The 18,291-nt window shown below is 37.7% G+C and overlaps 1 protein-coding gene across 4 annotated transcripts in view; it reads left to right on the forward strand.

The window, feature by feature from the left end:
• CDKAL1 (CDK5 regulatory subunit associated protein 1 like 1) overlaps positions 1–18,291 on the forward strand; it is a 396,407-nt gene that overhangs the window by 273,312 nt on the left and 104,804 nt on the right. For all 4 annotated transcript variants that reach the window (XM_040062031.2, XM_040062006.1, XM_040062012.1 and 1 more), the window contains one exon: positions 8,947–9,127. In XM_040062031.2, the coding sequence (XP_039917965.1) occupies positions 8,947–9,127 (181 nt within the window). The remainder of the gene's footprint in view (positions 1–8,946; positions 9,128–18,291) is intronic.

Here is an 18,291-nt window from a genome sequence, read left to right on the forward strand (position 1 = left end):
ATTTTTTTAATTAGCATTTGTTAATGGAGCCCTGCTTGCAATTTTTTCATTTGGTTTCGTCATGCCAAAAAGGCATGTTAATAATTTTGTTTTATATGCCTGATTTCTGTGTCAGTGAAGACTGTCTCTGAAACAGACGTGGATGGATCCTCAGAGCCCAAAACGTTTAGTATTGGTGATAAGCATTGTGTCAGACTGAGAAAAAGTATATCATATTCTCTGCTACTCATGGCTGAGATCCTATTATTTCTGACCATGCCTGACAGCTCTAATGTTAAACAGTGAAGGGTCATAGAAAATTAGTGTAATTTCAATGGCTGCTTTAGTGCAGCAAACATTAAGTCAGTTCCCAAGAACAGTTCCCTGGTGCAACCCCTAATAAATTCAAACTTTATTTTTAGGGATGACCTTTAGTAATACGAGTCTTGATCCACTGAGAGGCTGTTCACTTTTGATGCATCTCCAAATCCCTTTTTTATGCATTTTAAATCAACACATGCTTATTCTGAATTTATGTGTGTGGGTAGACGGAGAGATGTAATTTAAACACATCTGTTCAAATATGCGTTTCAGATCAACTTGGTGCCGGTTCTCATAATACGGCTGAGTTTTTGATGGGTATTATATCCCTAAAGTACACAGCAGATGGTATTTATTAGAGATTGAATGGAAATGAAGTTTAAGGATGTTGAGCTTTTTGTCTTAAGTCACTCATTTTTTAATCATAAAACAATAATGATCTGAAGTTATAAATCTGTAACGAAGTTCTATAAAATGTTTATTGTTTATGGGGAGAGTAGAACACCTTATAGTTGAATAAAGTTGGTCCAAGCCTTGACTGTTTGGTTTGGGGTTTGGCTTGATTTTGGGGGGGGATTGTTTTTTGTTTTTTTTAAGGAAAATTGATGATGGGAAGTATTATAATGCTTCTCCTAAACCGTTTGGGCTGCATCTAGTAGAAACTCTGACAATCTTCACGATAATTGTTTGAAGAGAGTAAAACCATGTGTACTCTCTCATCCTCAGGCAGTGAGCCATGCTAATTAGGAGATATACTTTTTATCTAGGTCATTGTTCCCTGGTAACAGAGTCCTCCATACCTATACCTTCCAAAGCTGAGTTCTGGAAATCAGGTCTGCTTGCTGCCTCCAGGTGTCATTCAGCCCACTTTCTGAAAGAGCTCTTCTGGGGCCAGGAGGTGGGTTGGGAAAAGAACAGTCATTAAAAAATACCTTTTCTCACTCTCAGTTAAACTCTGAGAGCTGTTGGATTGTGCTTCTTAATCACAGATATTATTCTACAGCCTGTTTAAGGTGACTTACATCAAAACCACTAACAACTCCGAGTTCAAACCCAACATACTAAGCTGCATTTGCAAATCCATTGGACACTGCTGGAGATCACAAAGCTCAGGTGTGATGTGTTCCCTGTGGGAATCACCACCAGGAGCGCCTCGAGTGCTCTGTAATGTGTGGAATGTAAAAAGCAGGATACGTCCCCTGACTCTGTAGCTGTCTTACTGTGTAGTTTCTGCTACCTTTGAAATTTGAAGTGTTTCACTATGAAGTACCTCCAAATTAACTGGTAGGATTTAATGGCCTTGCTAACTTTTCTCCCAGGTGTATATACCTTCCTTCAGGGAAATTTGCAAGAATACTCTGAAAATGAGGGTTTCTCTCTGGACCTGTCTGGCTTTCATCTGTCTATTTTATTATTTTTTTAATCAAAGCAAGCATATAAACAATATAGCATTACAATTTATTTTTCTGGTTTATTGTGTCTTGGCCATCAATTCAGAGAGATATGATCCAAGCTGTGAAAATAAGTTTTTTTAAAAAAATTAAAATTTTGCTTTTTATACATATAAACAAAATATGACTTGCTTAAACATCTGCTAGTATTCATTGTCTCAATACTTGAGTAAAAGCAAGTTGACTTATAAATGAAGCCATTAAATACTTTTACATGCAGTATCAAAATAGTTACGTTTTTTGCTTTAATTCATCTGAACTGAGGTGAAGAACTGATTTCCTTCAGACAACCTGGAAATGTGTTAAACAGTAATAGAGAACCCTTTGAAATATTTGTAATAAGATAATTTCTTATATCCTATATAATTCCTGTATAAATTTTCTTTTATATGTATAAAAATTTCTTTTTATATATTTATATTTTCTTTTATATATATATATATATATATATATAGCTGCATTTTAATAAGGTGTCTTACCAAAGTACAGTTTATATCTGGCCATAAGGCTCAGTATGTTATCATTTAAGAGACTTTACACAGAAGTGTTTAGGACATGCCTATTGTCATTTAACTATGGTACTTTCCAGTTCTACTCCATGTGTAAATCAGTTCAGCAATTGATATGAGGGTTCAAAAGAGCTTGTTTTTCTAATACAGAGGCTCTGAAGTCACACAACCTGGACTACTTTTAAACACATATGGCAAGATTACTAAGAAAACATTTTCAATGGATATCCATTTATGAAATGCCTGTTATCCATTGTGTAATTTAGGGTAAATCATAAATGGGAAAGGACGGAGTACCCCCTGCTTTAGAAATTATGTTCAGATTTAGTCTCCCAGCTCCAGACACTTAGGAGTATATTGTCCTGTGCTGCATTCATGGTCCATGGAGAGAGAGAGAGAAGTGCTGGAGGATTTCAGAACAGGGAAACGGCTGAATTTCTTTCTCAAAGTGTGGAGATTTTTCCGTGGCTTAATCCTCAGGTTAATCTCCATATAGCCCAGAGAGAAGCGGGATGAATTTTTCTGTTGCTCCTAGGCAGTGCTTCCAGCTGAGCAATCTGTTTCTCTTGTGCTACCTCCAAGTGGTGTGACTCCTCAGTGAGCAATTTAAGTTGAAGTCAGAAATCCCACAGGACTAGGCCTCATGGAGAAAAGAGAAAGAGGGGGTGAAAAGGGCTTCTGGAAGACTGTGTGTGGTCAGGGGGAAGATGCAAAACACATCTTTCAGCTCCAACACAAAACGGCGCCTTGAGATGCCTGTTAGGGTCTGTAAATACACTTGAAAGACCTGACTCAGATACCTTCAATTATTTAATCCATTAATTCCATTTCATGTTCTCTGCATGGGCTGATACTGCAAAAGCATTAAAAAATATACTGCAGAAGCATATAAAATAATGTATGATGCTGAAACAACATTTCAGAGTAGACTGGTTTTATTTTCATAAAAATTCCATTTTTTTCCCTAGTATTTTTTTTTCAAAGCAAATTTCTAATTTATGAATCAAGAAGTTTCCATGTCATCACATTTTTTGTTTTGACTTTAATTACTATGAATTACAGAGGGAATTCTCATACCTTTCTATAAGGCTATATAGTGTTTTCTTTTTATTCATATTGCTATTGATTCTAATGCAGTATTTTGTTGGATTGTAAGGACTGGAGGTAGCTGGTCTTGCATAAGAACAAGTTGGTGGCTTTAAATAATTTCTGGATATAAGTTTTAGTTGAAATAGAAGTGGGAAGAATATGTGATAATGCAAAAGAATTTCAAGTGGTCATGTGAGTAGCTGAAGGTGATAGTTTTAACTCCTTAACATAATTACTTCCCTGAGTGTAGCTTTGGTTTGTAATGGTTATTGCCAAAGGAAATGTTTTCTGTAGCTAAAACCACATTAAATGATCCATGGAACAAGTGAATCCTAGAACTTTCACAATTTTGCTGCTACTTTTCTTAGAAATATTGCTCTGTGAAAATGGGGGTGGGCTGGGTTGGGGGGTGATTTTACTGTTTTATTTTTGGCAGATTTTATCCCTTCTATCTCTTTCCTAAGTCACTTGTCCATGACTTGACTTCTAGGCATCAGTCAGTTCCTTGGATCTGACTTTTTTCTCTGACCCCAGAGGCTGACCTGGTTCCTCTTTAGGCAGAGGGTATGATGTTGCTTTTCTTCTGTATTTTGTCAAACACATCCTGTTCTTCCTTTCTGTGAGGTTTGGTCACCTGTGGTGCCAGCACTTGTTCATGAGTGTGGTGGTCCTTACAGCATCACACTATAAGAGATGTGACTTCACTGTAAGATGAAGTAGTTGCTTCTTTTTGGGTGGTCAGAATTGCCCAGGACCATGGGGTTCACATTGCTGGTCTAGTTCAGAATGGCAGAACATCAGTCTGCTTGAGTCGATGGAAGGGATTTATGTATATAGAGGGACATAGGGGAGAGAATATTCAGGAACCCTAAGTATTAAGGCTGTTTTATCTTATACATGGCATTAATTATTCCTCTGATCCATCTTTTTCCGAAAATCCAGTTTTATTGTAAAACGTCCCAACAGAGAGTCAACATGTTGTAGAGCTTCTCTCTTACACCCTAAAAGACATTTGTGGAAACTGAATAATTAGACTAACTGTAAATGTGTTCATATAATAAATGTTACAGGAGATGTTCAGTGTTTTTTTCTTTGCTTCAGAATAGATAAGCAGCATTTGGTGTAAAAAAATACTGGCTGATGCACAAGAACTTGTTTTTATGTGATTTTGGATCATATTTCATAGGTGGAGCAATTCTTAAACATCATCTGAATATAAGTAATAAAGAATTTTTGTGCTGCGTTCTTTCAGGCTGTCAGAAAAAAGGTCACTTTAATTTTCAAGTGTGTGTGTTTTATATTTTTCCATAATTATCTTTTCCCCCTCTTTTTTTCATTAAGAAATTGTGTTTCACATGTGGAACTAATGGTACATATTTTTGTCCAACACTAGTTTGAAAAGTCTTTAAGAGCTTGGTTTTTTTCATTTTGGATTTATTTTGAGTGAAATCTCATGCTTTTCTCCCCTTTTTAAACTGCTTGTTAAACAATATAATCAGCAGTGATATAAAAATGCATATAAAAATGTCATATTTTAGGCAGTTACACTGGATTGAACTGTAATTAATTGCTGTTGCTGAATACACCATGGTCCTTATTCTCTTTTTGTACCCAGACTTTTCTTTATGTGTAATAATTCCACCCAGGAAGAAATCTAATTACTAAGATAATTAACACCTTATCAGCAAATGGAGTTCAGACATTTGTAGAGTTTATGAATTTTTAAAATATGTAATTTCCTTTTAACTGAGTGACAACTGGTGTTATGGAGAAAAAGAGCATATTTTATTGTATCTAGCTTGATTGGACCTTATAATTCATGTTGCTATAGAAACAACCAGGCCTTTATAAAGGATGGTGTTACTACTATCACTGGTAATAAATGCTTTGACTGTTGCAAATAGTGTCATTAAAATGGATAAAATAACTTCATTATAATGGTTTTGTCAAATGTAATGAGTGTTCTGTTCATGTTCTGAGAAATGGCAGCTGATGTTAGGTGACATTGGTTTATAAAGTAATGTACTCTTTCTTGCATGAGCTTACTACTGCTGCACAAGGTATTTGTGGTATGAACAAAATCATGTTGCAGGATGCGGTGCTGCTCTCTTCACTCACTCCTCAAAGATGAACAATTTTATTGTTACTTGATATCAAGCAGAAGTTCATGTCTTGATGTTTGTCAGTCTTAAGAAAGCAATGGTAACTGAGGGTGCTGAGCCATCAGCTCTGGGGATTTCTGCTGTTCTGCACAATATCCAGCTTGTGTTTCCCACTTAGGGTTGCTGGATCAAGCCCTTGAAAATGTTCCATTTTATACTGGTTTTGATTTGTCATTCAAATGCCATCTTTTAACCTCAGCTGAGATGATGGAGTTTGAATTCAAAAAGGAATTGATAGAACTTGGTTTCTTTGGTGGGGATTTTTCTGAAGGAAGAGGCAGATGATTCTAATAACTGATAAATTCTGATAAATTCCTGTGCTGCTACCTATATGTCCAGACACATGTTAAAAGGAGGGTAAGACATTCAATTTAATATAAGCTCATTGCCAATACTTGAAGAAAAAAAAAACCAAACTAATTTAGGGGAAAAAAATCACAAAGTATATTTACTGCCAGATACAGTTTGTCTGAAGGCTGTTGTGGTGAATATAAGCAATGGTCTAATATTGCACCTAATCAAATTAATAAGAACAGTATTCTCTGCTTTTCCTTTTCCAGTAGAAATCATTGTTTCACGAAGTTTTAATTCAGGAATTTTTTCTTTCAATTATTCAAAATCAGGTTTCTTCACTCACTATAACCACTGCATTTTTTTTTTTCCCCTGTGGTGTTGTAGTGCCTAATAAGGAACTATAGCTTTCTTTGGCTATTTGAATGCTTTATAAATGTAATTTGGATTCCGTGCACTGACATTCACAGTTCTGCATTGTCTTAACTGGATGAGGGGAAGAGAAGCCTTCCATCCATTTTTTGGGTTATAGACAGTCTCGGAGACCCCTTCTAAACCTCAAGTGTGAATTTTGCTTGTGACAGTAGTCTTTTTATGCCATTCACCTCTAAAACAATCTCAGCTGTTCCCTTGCCTGTAGCCTACATAAGAGGTGAAGAATTATTTAGGTAGAAAGGGACCTCTGGAAGACATCTCATCTATTCCCCCGACTTGAAACAGGGTGTAGGGGTTTTAGTGTTAGTATTTTTGTGGGAGGGAGAGATTAGGAGAAAAATAAACAAAGCAGGCTTAAGCTTAAAAATGAACAAAAAATGGTTTTATTAACACACACTAAAAGAACAGGAAAAAAAAATCTAAAACAGAATGAAACTTTAAAATGCTTCTTTGTTCTTACAAACTATTAACTTTCTTATTAAACAACATAGAAGGACACAACTTTGGATTTTCAGTCAGTTTCACTACTTAGACATAACTACACATTATTTTAGGAGAAGAGTCCTTCTAAGATCTTTTATGAAGATGTTTGCTTACACACACATCCGCTGTCGCCCGGAGTTTTCGCAGACTGTGATGTTCTATCTGCAGAGCTTCTCAGTGTATCTGGGGTATTATTTACGAATACGTCTTCTGATCTAAAATTATCTTTGTCTCAAAAGGCTGAGACCTCCTTTTCGACCCAGGAGCGGGGGTTTCAAAGTTCCCAAATAAATTTCTATTACACCAGTCCTTAATTGTGATTAGAATAGCATTCAACCTAAAATAATACTAAAAATGCTGCAAAGAACAGTTCATTTCTTCATAACTTGCCTTAGAAAAGTCCGGTTAAAAATGTCTACTTCTTCAATCCTATTCCAATATTATTAGTTCTTTCACTTCTCATCTAACTGACTTCATGCAGTGTCTGTTCTATGCACTTTCTGTTTTCTTCTTTCTTCTTTCTCTTAAGTAAGAATTGTGCTTTAAAAGCTCTGTATTGCTAAGAAAGAGTTTTGTTTTTTTTTTTTCCAGGGCTTGCAAAGCCACGTGCACACGCTGAGCTGGTAAAAGAAACCAGCAAGTGTCTCTTTTTCCACCCCTTGGTCTCATTTAAGGCAGTCCAGCTCAGAGTTGTTACGGAGCCGCAGGCTTGCTTTCTCCGCTGCCAGCGGTGATTAAGCTGGGCCATGTTTTGGCCCCTTCTGCCGTGGTCTGAGCATGTGGCCCCACACTGCCAAGCTGCAGCTGCCTCTCCCCCCTGCCAGCAAACAAGGGAAAGGGGCTCAGCTGGCCCAGGCCTTCCCCGTGCAGGCAGCGGCCCCCAGACCCCGGCCCGGCCCGGCCCACCTTGTTACTTCATGGCAATCACCGAAGCAAGAGAGTGGGCAGTCAGCTGCAGATAAATTTTAAATGTTCCTTCCCAAGTCGCACTGACACTTCTCATTGGTCAACTTAGCTGTCAATATCCCAGCCTGCTTTCTAATAGGTCCTTGTCCTCCTCCCTCCAACCTACACCACAGTTAGGGCAGGGAAACAACATTTTACATTTCTCTCTATCTAGAAAACAAAATTGTGCTAACCCATAATACAGGGCCAGTTCCAAGTTAGATGCCACCAGTATTTGTATAGAGTTCTTACTTTTCTCCGTAAGTCATGTTTTCTTGAGTTTATAGTTGTTACTGGCAGTGTGGGGTGAACTCTGTGTCGTGGAAACAGTCTCGTCTGCATCAGGTGGGAGCACTGAGCACTGTGTGTTTCTGCCCCTCTCCAGAGGATCTTATCATTATTCCCAAAGCTCAGTCAGGGTGCAAGCCTTGAGAGCTGCTCTAGTATCTACTGGGGAAAGCATTCTTGGCATGTTCTCACCATGTCCAAGACTGACAGTGGCAGAATTTCAGCTGAAGTCCCCTAACTTAGCCCTCTTCTGTGCATCCTTCTGTGTCTGTGGGCTGTCTCGATCAGCTGTGCTGCCTTAACCTGATGTGTGTAAGGGTTCTTCATATTCAGTCCAAGGGGAACAGTTAGGGAATGGTGACCTTGCTTAAATAACAAAAGAACTTACTGCTTGTGCATTTGTGAACTTAAGTATTTTTGCTTTCCTTTTAAAGGAAGGCATAGGCTTATGGTTTAGAATGCTGATTTTTAAATTAACTCATGACTAAAGATGTAAAGATGGCTCCTTAGCCCATTTTCTTCAAATTTACTACGTGATGTGATATGCCAGTTCCCTCTTTCAGATGCCCTGTTCTACTTCGAGAGTAGCATTATAAAACATTAAATAGTTGACATTTTCTAGTGACTGAGTCTCAAAAGGTCCACATTTTGTGGATTAAACAATCAGAATTCAAGAAAAAGCAAAGTCTGCTGATTACCTCTTAATTTTGATTGAAGGAAGAGTTGATCCAGATGTTTTTACTCTTCTATCACAATCCTAATCCAGTATTTGCTACGATATCTTCTATTACTTGTGCTCTCGACTGAGCACCAGATGCATTTCTCATTACCAAGCAGTGGTGTGAAAATCTTTTTTTTTTTAACCTGAAGATCCTTGTAGGTCTCAATTTCTGTAGATAAAATTGAAGGTTATATGTCTATGTATACTAGCTTTTAAGGGTGCAAGACTTCTACATCTCCTCAGTTAAGTGTTTCTTTCTACTTCCTTTACAGAGTGCCTGGAATAACAATTGCTACAGACATCATTTGTGGTTTTCCAGGAGAGACAGATGAAGATTTTCAAGAAACTATGAAACTTGTAGAACTGTACAGGTTTCCGAGCTTGTTTATTAATCAGTTCTACCCACGTCCAGGAACCCCAGCTGCAAAAATGCCTCAAGTTCCGGCTGCAGTGGTAAGATCCATTTTCAGATGCCTTTGATACATAAAGCATGTACACGAAAATGTACATTTTCTGCAGAACTGTGCCACATTCCAATGAAGGATTTTTTCAGTCCAGTAAGGGAAATTATGCTAGCTAGACAACTGAATATGTTTTCATCTATAAATGACTGTTCAGATTGTGAGGAAGGGTAATGGAGTGTTTATGCAGAAGATCTTGCCTGCCTTCTATCAAGTTTGGGGTGAATGACTACCAAGGGTAGTATCTGATTGATTACACATAGTAACTTTTTTAATTTTAAGACTTCTGTGACAGCATTCTCAAGCTTATTTTGAATAATTATGTGAAGTATTAATAACAGTAATAGGCTCTGATTTGTCAGATATTAAATTTACAGGTCACTTCTGCTTGAGACTCTCCATATGCACTGCTCATTTACTTCCTTCAGCCTGCAGGTTAAAGGCCATTAAAAAAATTGCATCTAATCTTTCATTTTTAGTTCCTCCCTCCCTCCATGCTTTCTAACTTCCAACATTCTCATCTTTCTCATTCCAGCATGTTTTTATATAGAAGGTACATGTACTGTATTTTGATTGATATAAATAGCTATTTATAAGCAATAATAATAGCAATCATATCAGAAGGCATGTTTGATTTATTTTAAAAAAATTGAATTTGTTATTTTTGTAATCTGAATCTCAAACCAGGAAAGTATACAAGATTGATGCCTGTAGTAATTCAGCTCATTATTGTATCATTTTTATGGTCATAAATAACATTTATATTTCTTTTCAATGTGAGAATGAAAGTCAGCCAGCAATGTAAATCAATTTAAATAAAAGCTTACTTCTTTCAATTTATGTATCCTGGTACAACAACACGAAGTCAAAACAATATATTGGGACTTGTGGATACATCCCTTTGCTTATATGTCTGAAAGCTAAACAAAGTATCTCTGTTTACTCTCCATATATACCGTGAATTCCACAGGCTGTGTCAGCTGCTGGAGACATAAAATGAGAAATAAAATTATATCTGGTTTCTTCAGTTTATTGTTTAGTGTAGTGCAGCTTGAGCAATGACTGTTCATTTATTAGAGACTATCTCATAACAGGAAACAAAGTTTTCGTACATAAATAAATACCTGCTATTGAAGTAGTCTCCTTAGTGTAGCCAACTCACATGGTTGCATTATTTGTCTTAGTCTTGAATGCTCTTTAGATGCTTTGATAAATGAAAAAAAGTTCAGAAATGTAATTTTTGGAAGGTTGGAAGTTTAAAACTCAAACCATTGATTTGTGTTTGAGATTTGTAATCCTATGCACTAGTTCTTAAACATTCTATTTTCACAGGAGGTGCAGAGATCTTAAGTTAATTTACCCAGTTTTGTTTAACTGGGTGCTTATGGGAAGACAATCTGTGAAGAGATAAATTATTAAAAGAACATTTGCTGTTCTGTAGTTAGAAGTATTACTTGGAAAGTGGTAATTGTCAATTTAACCCAGTTTTACATTATTTCTTCTTATTTGTAACACCAGTACTTATTGCTTTCAGTGAATTAGAACCTTCAAAGAAGATGGGGCCTCTAATCCAGGGTTGATGAAAATCTGTAATTAATAGATTTTGTTTCTTTTTTTTTTTTTTTCCCTGTAGTCCTTCAAAAATCCTGTGTTATGAGATCCTCTGTTCTTTTATCTCTTAGTAGAAATGGAGAGCAACTAGTCAAACAGAGCAGGAAGAGCTTGTGCTAATCTCCTGTATTTAGTATTCACATTACTTCTAGACAGCTGCTGATGGTCTTTCCTGCATTACCAGAAATGGACAGGCATTCAATTTCTCATTCCTTGCTTAGAGTAACTTAATGTTTCTCTGCTAGGAAAAGGAAGTAGCACACAACCATCCACATTATGCACTCTGACCCTTTCATCCTTTAATGAAATATTATCCACGTTAATGAATTCATTTTATTGCATTGGGTAAGAAATAGCACATGTACTGCCATACAGTTGGTCTGTGCAAGTGTCTCAGCGTGCATTGGATCACCAGTCTGAACTTATGAGCTTGGTGTTTCTACAGGATGTTGATTATAGTATGCTCTGTAATGGATCTGTTGGTAGCATTTCTTTATGGGAAAAGATTTTTGTCTATACTGTTTAAAAACAGGTACTGCATCAGTGAGCAAGTTATCTGACAACTGTTCTTCTTCTTCTTTGTTATTTTTTTCTTAAGACTGAATGTATTTGCTATGTTATTTCAGTTTTTAAATACTTCTGAAATGGGCTAATCCATTGCTAGTTGCAAACTGCTCCACTTTAGTGAGTTCCTCTTCAGCAACTCTGGTTCAAGATGGCTTTGGTGGTTCTGCCCAAGTATCACAGCTGCAATAATAACATACTCGTCATGTCAGTTCCTTTTAGATTAGCTTTTTTTAGAAGACCCTACTGCTTCTAGACACAATCTGTAAAGTATGATGCACGGTAATATTTTGTACTTTTATATTTTTAGTGGGTCGTTTTGATGGTGATAAATATAATTGCCTTTTGGGAGAAAATCCTCATTTGAGCTTATCTTAATAGAAAAAACAATCGGTAGGTCAACATGGAATCATCCCTTCACATAGATAATTTATCACTGAAAGCCTTACAGGCACCGATATTTTGCTAAAAGGCCAGATGACACTAATCCAGATGGACAGTTCTGCCACCATAAATTTAGAAAAGACAGCTAAGGCTGCAGGCCTTTCTTATTTCTCCTGAAGAAAAAATGTCCATGGAGAATCAGACATCTGTCTAAATGGTTTCATCATCTCATAACCATCAATTAGATTATGCTTACTGTAAATACTCTCTCCAGTTTAGAGAAAAGTTAAAACAAACCTAGGCATGATTTTTTTCTTTTTTTAAACAAGCGGTTACAGTAAAGCTGAGTCATATGCATGGCAAATAAGCCAAGATGTTGTCCAAAACTTAAATGCTACCCAATTTTTTTTTCTTTCCTTTGCCTCCATTTTATCAATTTTCTGGTACATGCACTGTTTCAGAGATGAGTCTGGATGCTTCTTATGTCCAGTGGGTAGAAAATTCTCATTCTGAAGTGTGTTATCAATTTTCTGGTACATGCACTGTTTCAGAGATGAGTCTGGATGCTTCTTATGTCCAGTGGGTAGAAAATTCTCATTCTGAAGTGTGTTAACTATGAAATGCTACTTTGTGTATTGTTATTGCTGCTATTATTGTTGTTATCTATCTGAATTTCTCCATTTCCTTGCTGTGTTTGCTTGTAAGAGTGATAGTGCAGACAACTGCATAACCTAAATTACAGATTCTAGTTAAACTAATAATAACAATGTAAGACGACTCAGATGTGTCTGGTAGGGAACTCATATTTACCTGTATTGCAAAGGACCAGAATAATTCTAAGTGTGAAAGTTACTTTTTTTTTCTAAAATCAAGAGCATGTAATACCTTACATTTTTTATTTCTCTGGTCTTTATTTTTTCAAGGCATCTATTACTCATGCGGGGACTCACAAGATTCTTTTCTTTGTCCTCGTGATTTGGTCCATCACAATTTCTGAAACATTAGGGGAGATTATCATCTCGGGATCAACTTGGCTTCTGTCACTTGGAAATTAGATGAGGAAATAGCCATTTTGAAAATAAGGATCATAACAAGGTACAATTAGGTTCATCTCTACTGAGAATAGGAGATGGTAGCTGTTTTGGGAGCAGTAATGTGACTGCATTTTCATGATTACACTGCTATCAACTGCAGTGTGGATCCTAATTTTTCTCTATATATTTTCAACAGTGTAAGAAATTCAGTTTCAATTATATATTCACTTTCTCTTTCTTTCTCTTTATATGACCAGATAATTACATTGCTTCAAGCTAGAAAATTTTGTCAGTCAACTATTTAACATTTCCTTTAATTCTTCTGAAGTGTCTCATTAATTTTTCCTCTCTGTATTCGTTGAATTAAGCACTATGCTTACTATACTGATGTGAATAACCAATTTACAAACTTCATAACTGTCCCAGTTTGGGCTGGAATAGAGTTAATTTTCTTCCTAGTAGCTGGTATGGTGCTGTGTTTTGGATTTAATATGAGAATCATGTTGATACCACTACGTGATATTTGTAGTTGTTGTTAAATAGTGTTTATAGCAAGGCAAGGACTTCTCAGCTTCTCATGCCCTGCCAGCAAGAAGGCTGGAGGGGCACAAGAAGCTGGGAGGCTGCACAGCTGGGGCAGTTGCCCCAAGCTGGCCAAAGGGATATTCCATACCATGTGGCAGCATGCTGAGTATACAGAGCTGGCCAGAGGCAGCTGCTACAGCTGTTCAGTCACCCTGAAGAGTTAGAAAACTAGCACACTGTTAGTATGCTCACCATTATTAGGAGAAATAAATATCAGTGATCAGTCCCTGTATCCCACTCCCTTTAATCAAACCATCACTTAGATTTGTTCCCGTATTTCCCAATTACAGGAGCAGTACATTATGTACTAAGAGATGTTTTCTTTACATAAGGATAGCATATTACAATGTATACCTCAGTGCTGTCTGCTAGACAGGTTGTATTTGATCATCTCTGTGGCAACAGAAATTTTGTGGCCTTTATTCTGTAATGGCTACTTATTTTTCTTAGACTGCTTTACTTCTGCTTTCCTCTAGGAGGTCTCCAAGAAGTATCATGACACCCTTTCATAACTGCAGATTCACCATATCTCTCCTTGATTAGAATTCTGGAAGGCACTAGAAATAGGCATTCTTGAGTGCCAATAGATACAGTGTGATGTTTACTTCCTCCTTTGCTGGATGGCTAGATACAGGTTTTGTAGTTCTGAATGTCTGCACACAAACAGCTGTATGTTCTGTGAAAACTCACATGCTCTTACCTATTAAAAATCCATGATTAGACTAATGTTGCCAAGTTGTCCCAGCCTCACTGAAAAATAACCACTTCTGCATCAGGCAGTATTAGCTGTCCTCTCCTTCAGCATTTTTTAACTTCCAGCAGCTGGACAGCAAATGGAATAGCATTGCTTGTGCAAGGGACCCCTTTAGCCATGTTCAGAGCTCTAAAGGAAAGGTGTACAAGTGGACCTTGTAGGTGTCCCATCAAAGAAAAGGCTGGTAAGCTACCTGCTAAGCAGACAGTGAGGAAGGGTGAGAATTGAGGACCACTCTTGCCTTTGAGCATGTGTTTCAGACTTTGTGGATAGTGATGGGGCACAAGGTGCCTGGGGAGGCCAAGATCAGAGCTAAAGCGAGGAAAGAATTTATCTGCTGTCCAGTATGGATTTAGAAATAGCTTGATAAGGTTTCATATACTCTGTGATACATGACAGAACAATGGCACTGATAAGCACTTGAAGATTGAGAGTGCAGCTTCAGGTGGACTTGATTAGTTAATGTGATTTAAATGCCCCGAAGGGAAGGTACCTTCTCGTTTCTAATTCTCACAGACATAGCTGAATCAGTAACACTTCTTGCGTCAGATTAGTGGTGGCCAATCCAAAGATCATGCAATGAGATTATGTAGGAATATTCTAAAATTAAAGAGGAATGTTGCAGAGATCATAAGGTGGGAGAAAAGGAAAGAAAAGTAAGTAGAAAAAGAAAGAATGCCACTTATTCAGCACACTGTTATGCCAGTCTATCATCACTGACTTTGAGCTCCCCTGTTAAGTGCTGTGACTAAATGGCATTACATGCTCCAGGAATTGGATGCAGCTATGATAACTGCTTTTGGTGTATCAAAGTTTTTTGGCCCCTGACACACATATCCCCTGCCCAGCACAGAGGTTAGCAATAATACATAGTATAACATGCAGAATGTTATTCCTGTGTAAGAGAATCCAAGACTGATTAATGTCTGAGTTTGACTGCTGAACCTCTGTGCTACAGTTTGTTTTTCAGCACTCCACTTTTATTTGCTGTTTGCTGTTCTGCTAGAATAAAGACCTGAGTGAAGATTTTCATGCTAACTTTGGGACCAGGGAGTTAAAATGTGAAGGCTGGAGAGGAATGTGAACCACAAAGAAAAAAATGCTACATAATTCTTCGTATCTTTCGCTGAACTATTGTACTATTCCAAGTTAACATTTTCTAGCAAGTTGCTTTCTAGTAGTTTTATTTGCATCATGTTCCCTTATGATTTTGATGAGAACAGCATGTGAGGTACTGCAGAAAACCTTACAAAACATAGATAGCTATGAATTCTCTCATCTACAAATCCAGTTAGTCTTCAATGAGTTTTGTTTTGCTTAGTGTGTCTGTTGGTTAGTGCCATATCAATGTTGGTTCCTTTTGTTACCTTCTAGATGCTTAGAAATAGTTTTGCATTATTTTCTCCCCGTTTTTTTTTTCAGGAACTATATAGACTGGTTGACCCATGAAAGCCTGGTTCCTCCTTTCCTCTGTTTTAAAGATGCCAAAAATTTTGACTACGTTTATGCTGTATCTTTAAGTCTACCCCAGTGCTCACCTTTCAGCCTGTAGCCAGAAACTGTGTGTTTTTGCAATGAATTCAAAGGAATGTAATTACCTGTGAATAGGTGTTTTGTGGTTAGACAGAACTACTAACAGAATTTTTCAAATGTTTAAAGACCTTTTTATTTTGGAGCTAGAATCAGCTCAAGCTCAAACCACTTTAATTGACCAGGTGCTGAAATGAAAATCTGTTTTTGTTATGGGAGATAGTTGAGCTGGTAGGTTTTAAAATAGGTCAAACCCTTTTTGAGAGCTATAAATGATCTGCCTGTGGAGCTGCTGAAAATTCAGTTCAGAGATGAATCCTGGGAATGAGTTAAGTTGCATGGTAACAGCTGGACAGTGCCGAGTCAGACCCCTGAGTAAGGGGTATTATGAAAGTGTTTTTATTCCAGCCTGGAACTATGGTTCTTAAAGCTTACACTGGTGTAGAATACAAGTTTTGTGCTTTCAAGGAGCACAACTGTGTTTCTTGAGAAAACAAGTCAAAATTCAAAGCTAGGTTAGAAATATGCTTAGGAAACCAGCTTAGTTGGTGTCCTACTTTTCTAAATTTGGGGTTTTTTTCCTTACGTCAGAAAGTGGTTGGAATGAAAATTACCAGCAGCTTCCTCATAAATTTTTTACAAATTGAAGTTGAAAATTAGAGCATCTTAAAGTAAAGTACACCTGTGGGTTCAATCTAGGCCATGTTGTTAAGAAAAAGAATTGGAAAATAAAATATGGAGAATTTTGAACACCACATACTCCTGTGCTGAATAAAAGGAAAGGAAGATACTCTCGGAGATAAGATAGAATAGCCTTTGCTTTTAGAGAGAAAACAGTTTTATCTCTAATCTACTGTTATTCTCTGCCCTGTTCATTGGCTCATAATGAAGTGGAAGAAGCCTTAACTGTACCTTTTTGTAATTTTTGCTTGAATTACCTATAGATAACTTAAGTAATACTGACAAAAAAATCTGTTTTATTAATTTGGATTTTTAATTTACTTTATAAGCTAGACTGCTCAGAACTAAAGAGTGCCAGAAGGTGAAGTAGTTAATAATAACTTACTCCCTCAACCTGCATATAGGCCTCAGAACAGAAAATTTTTAAAATTCTGGACTTCTTCAAATACAAATGTGATTTAGATATCATAGTTTGTGACTTAACACAGACAGAAAATTAATTTGTATCATGGAGGCAATGTAATGTTTATGATGGCCCATACGAAATGCTTTGGAATGAAAGGACACTGCAGTATCCTGAGGTGGGTTCTTGGTGACCCTTTCTTGAACTTTATCTGTCTTTGATGATCCAAGAACTCTCCCTCAAAGCCATCGCAGTCAATCAGGTCAGTGAGTGCTTTGGAACTTGTATATTCCAATGTTTTCATTGCTGCTCCTGCACCTCTGGTCATTGGGTGTCCTGGTTTGGGACAAATTTGGGAGAAAACCCCTGTATAGGATCCCTCTAAGGAAGCAAACCCACGTGGCCCCTCCCTCCAACCGGTCCGGGAAAAAAAACCCAAAACCCTCTTTGGAGAAAAGTGGAAAAAACTATTTTACTAAACAAATGAAGTGCATACAAGTATAAAGAATGAATAGTATGAAACAATAAAACCTCTCCTTCTGAAGTGAGATGGCAAATTGAGAAAGTCCTTGCCGTGGGTGTAGCTCGGCTCTCTCTCTCAGTGCCTCTCCTCAGTCCCAGTCCCTCCGGCGCTGCTGGAAAATGCCGAGGTCCAGGCCCCGGTGGGCCGCAGGTGCAGCCCCCAGTGCTCCCCTGGGTTTTCAGTCCAGAGCAGGTTTAAACAGTTCCAAGAAAAAGAAAAAAAAACAGTCCAGGGAAATTCTCTGCCCTAGCTAGCTGAAACGAACTAAAAGCAAAGAAAAAAAATCTGTCCTGCAGTCTCTCCAAGCCTCCGCCGAACACGCTGTCCGCAGAAGAATGTGGAGGAGTCGGGCAGTTTTCTCAAAACAAACTCCGCGCTTCTCCTTGCTCTTAGAACCAGTCTTAAAGGCACAGGACTCAATATACAGCACAAACAGAACAGACGATTGGGAATACAGGCATCATAAAGTTACCCTAGGACATTCCACCCCTTGTATCCCCATATTGTCAATTTACTAAAACTAATATATATTCCAGCTCTACACACACATACATCTATATAAAAACAATATGCAATATACAGCTACATACAGTGGCAGTATCATTCAGCACACAGTGATAATTACACACGGTTCTCACCCAACAATCAAATCTCCCTGGGGTACACATCGTGTGGTTCCATCTTTCTGCATTACCCACCATGTGCAGCCTGGTCCCTGAGCAAAGACAATCCCACGGATGGGATCCTCTGTACTTGAAGCAGAATTGATCCAAACTGTCTTCCCTAACAAACCTCTTACATGTACTACTGGGACTTTCTCTCCATCTACTGTATGTAGGGACTCAGATTGGGCAGGGCCTGCTCTGTTGGTGGAACCTCGGGTGTTAACTAACCAGGTGGCCTTTGCTAGATGCTGCTCCCAGTTTTTGAATGAGCTCCCACCCAGTGCTTTCAGGGTGGTTTTTAGCAGTCCATTATATCTTTCTATTTTCCCTGAAGCTGGTGCATGATAGGGGATATGGTACACTCACTCAATGCCATGTTCCTTTAGCCCAGTTGTTGATGAGGCTGTTCTTGAAATGAGTTC

This window comes from Hirundo rustica, chromosome 1 (genome assembly GCF_015227805.2).
Source record: "Hirundo rustica isolate bHirRus1 chromosome 1, bHirRus1.pri.v3, whole genome shotgun sequence".
NCBI lineage: Eukaryota > Metazoa > Chordata > Aves > Passeriformes > Hirundinidae > Hirundo > Hirundo rustica.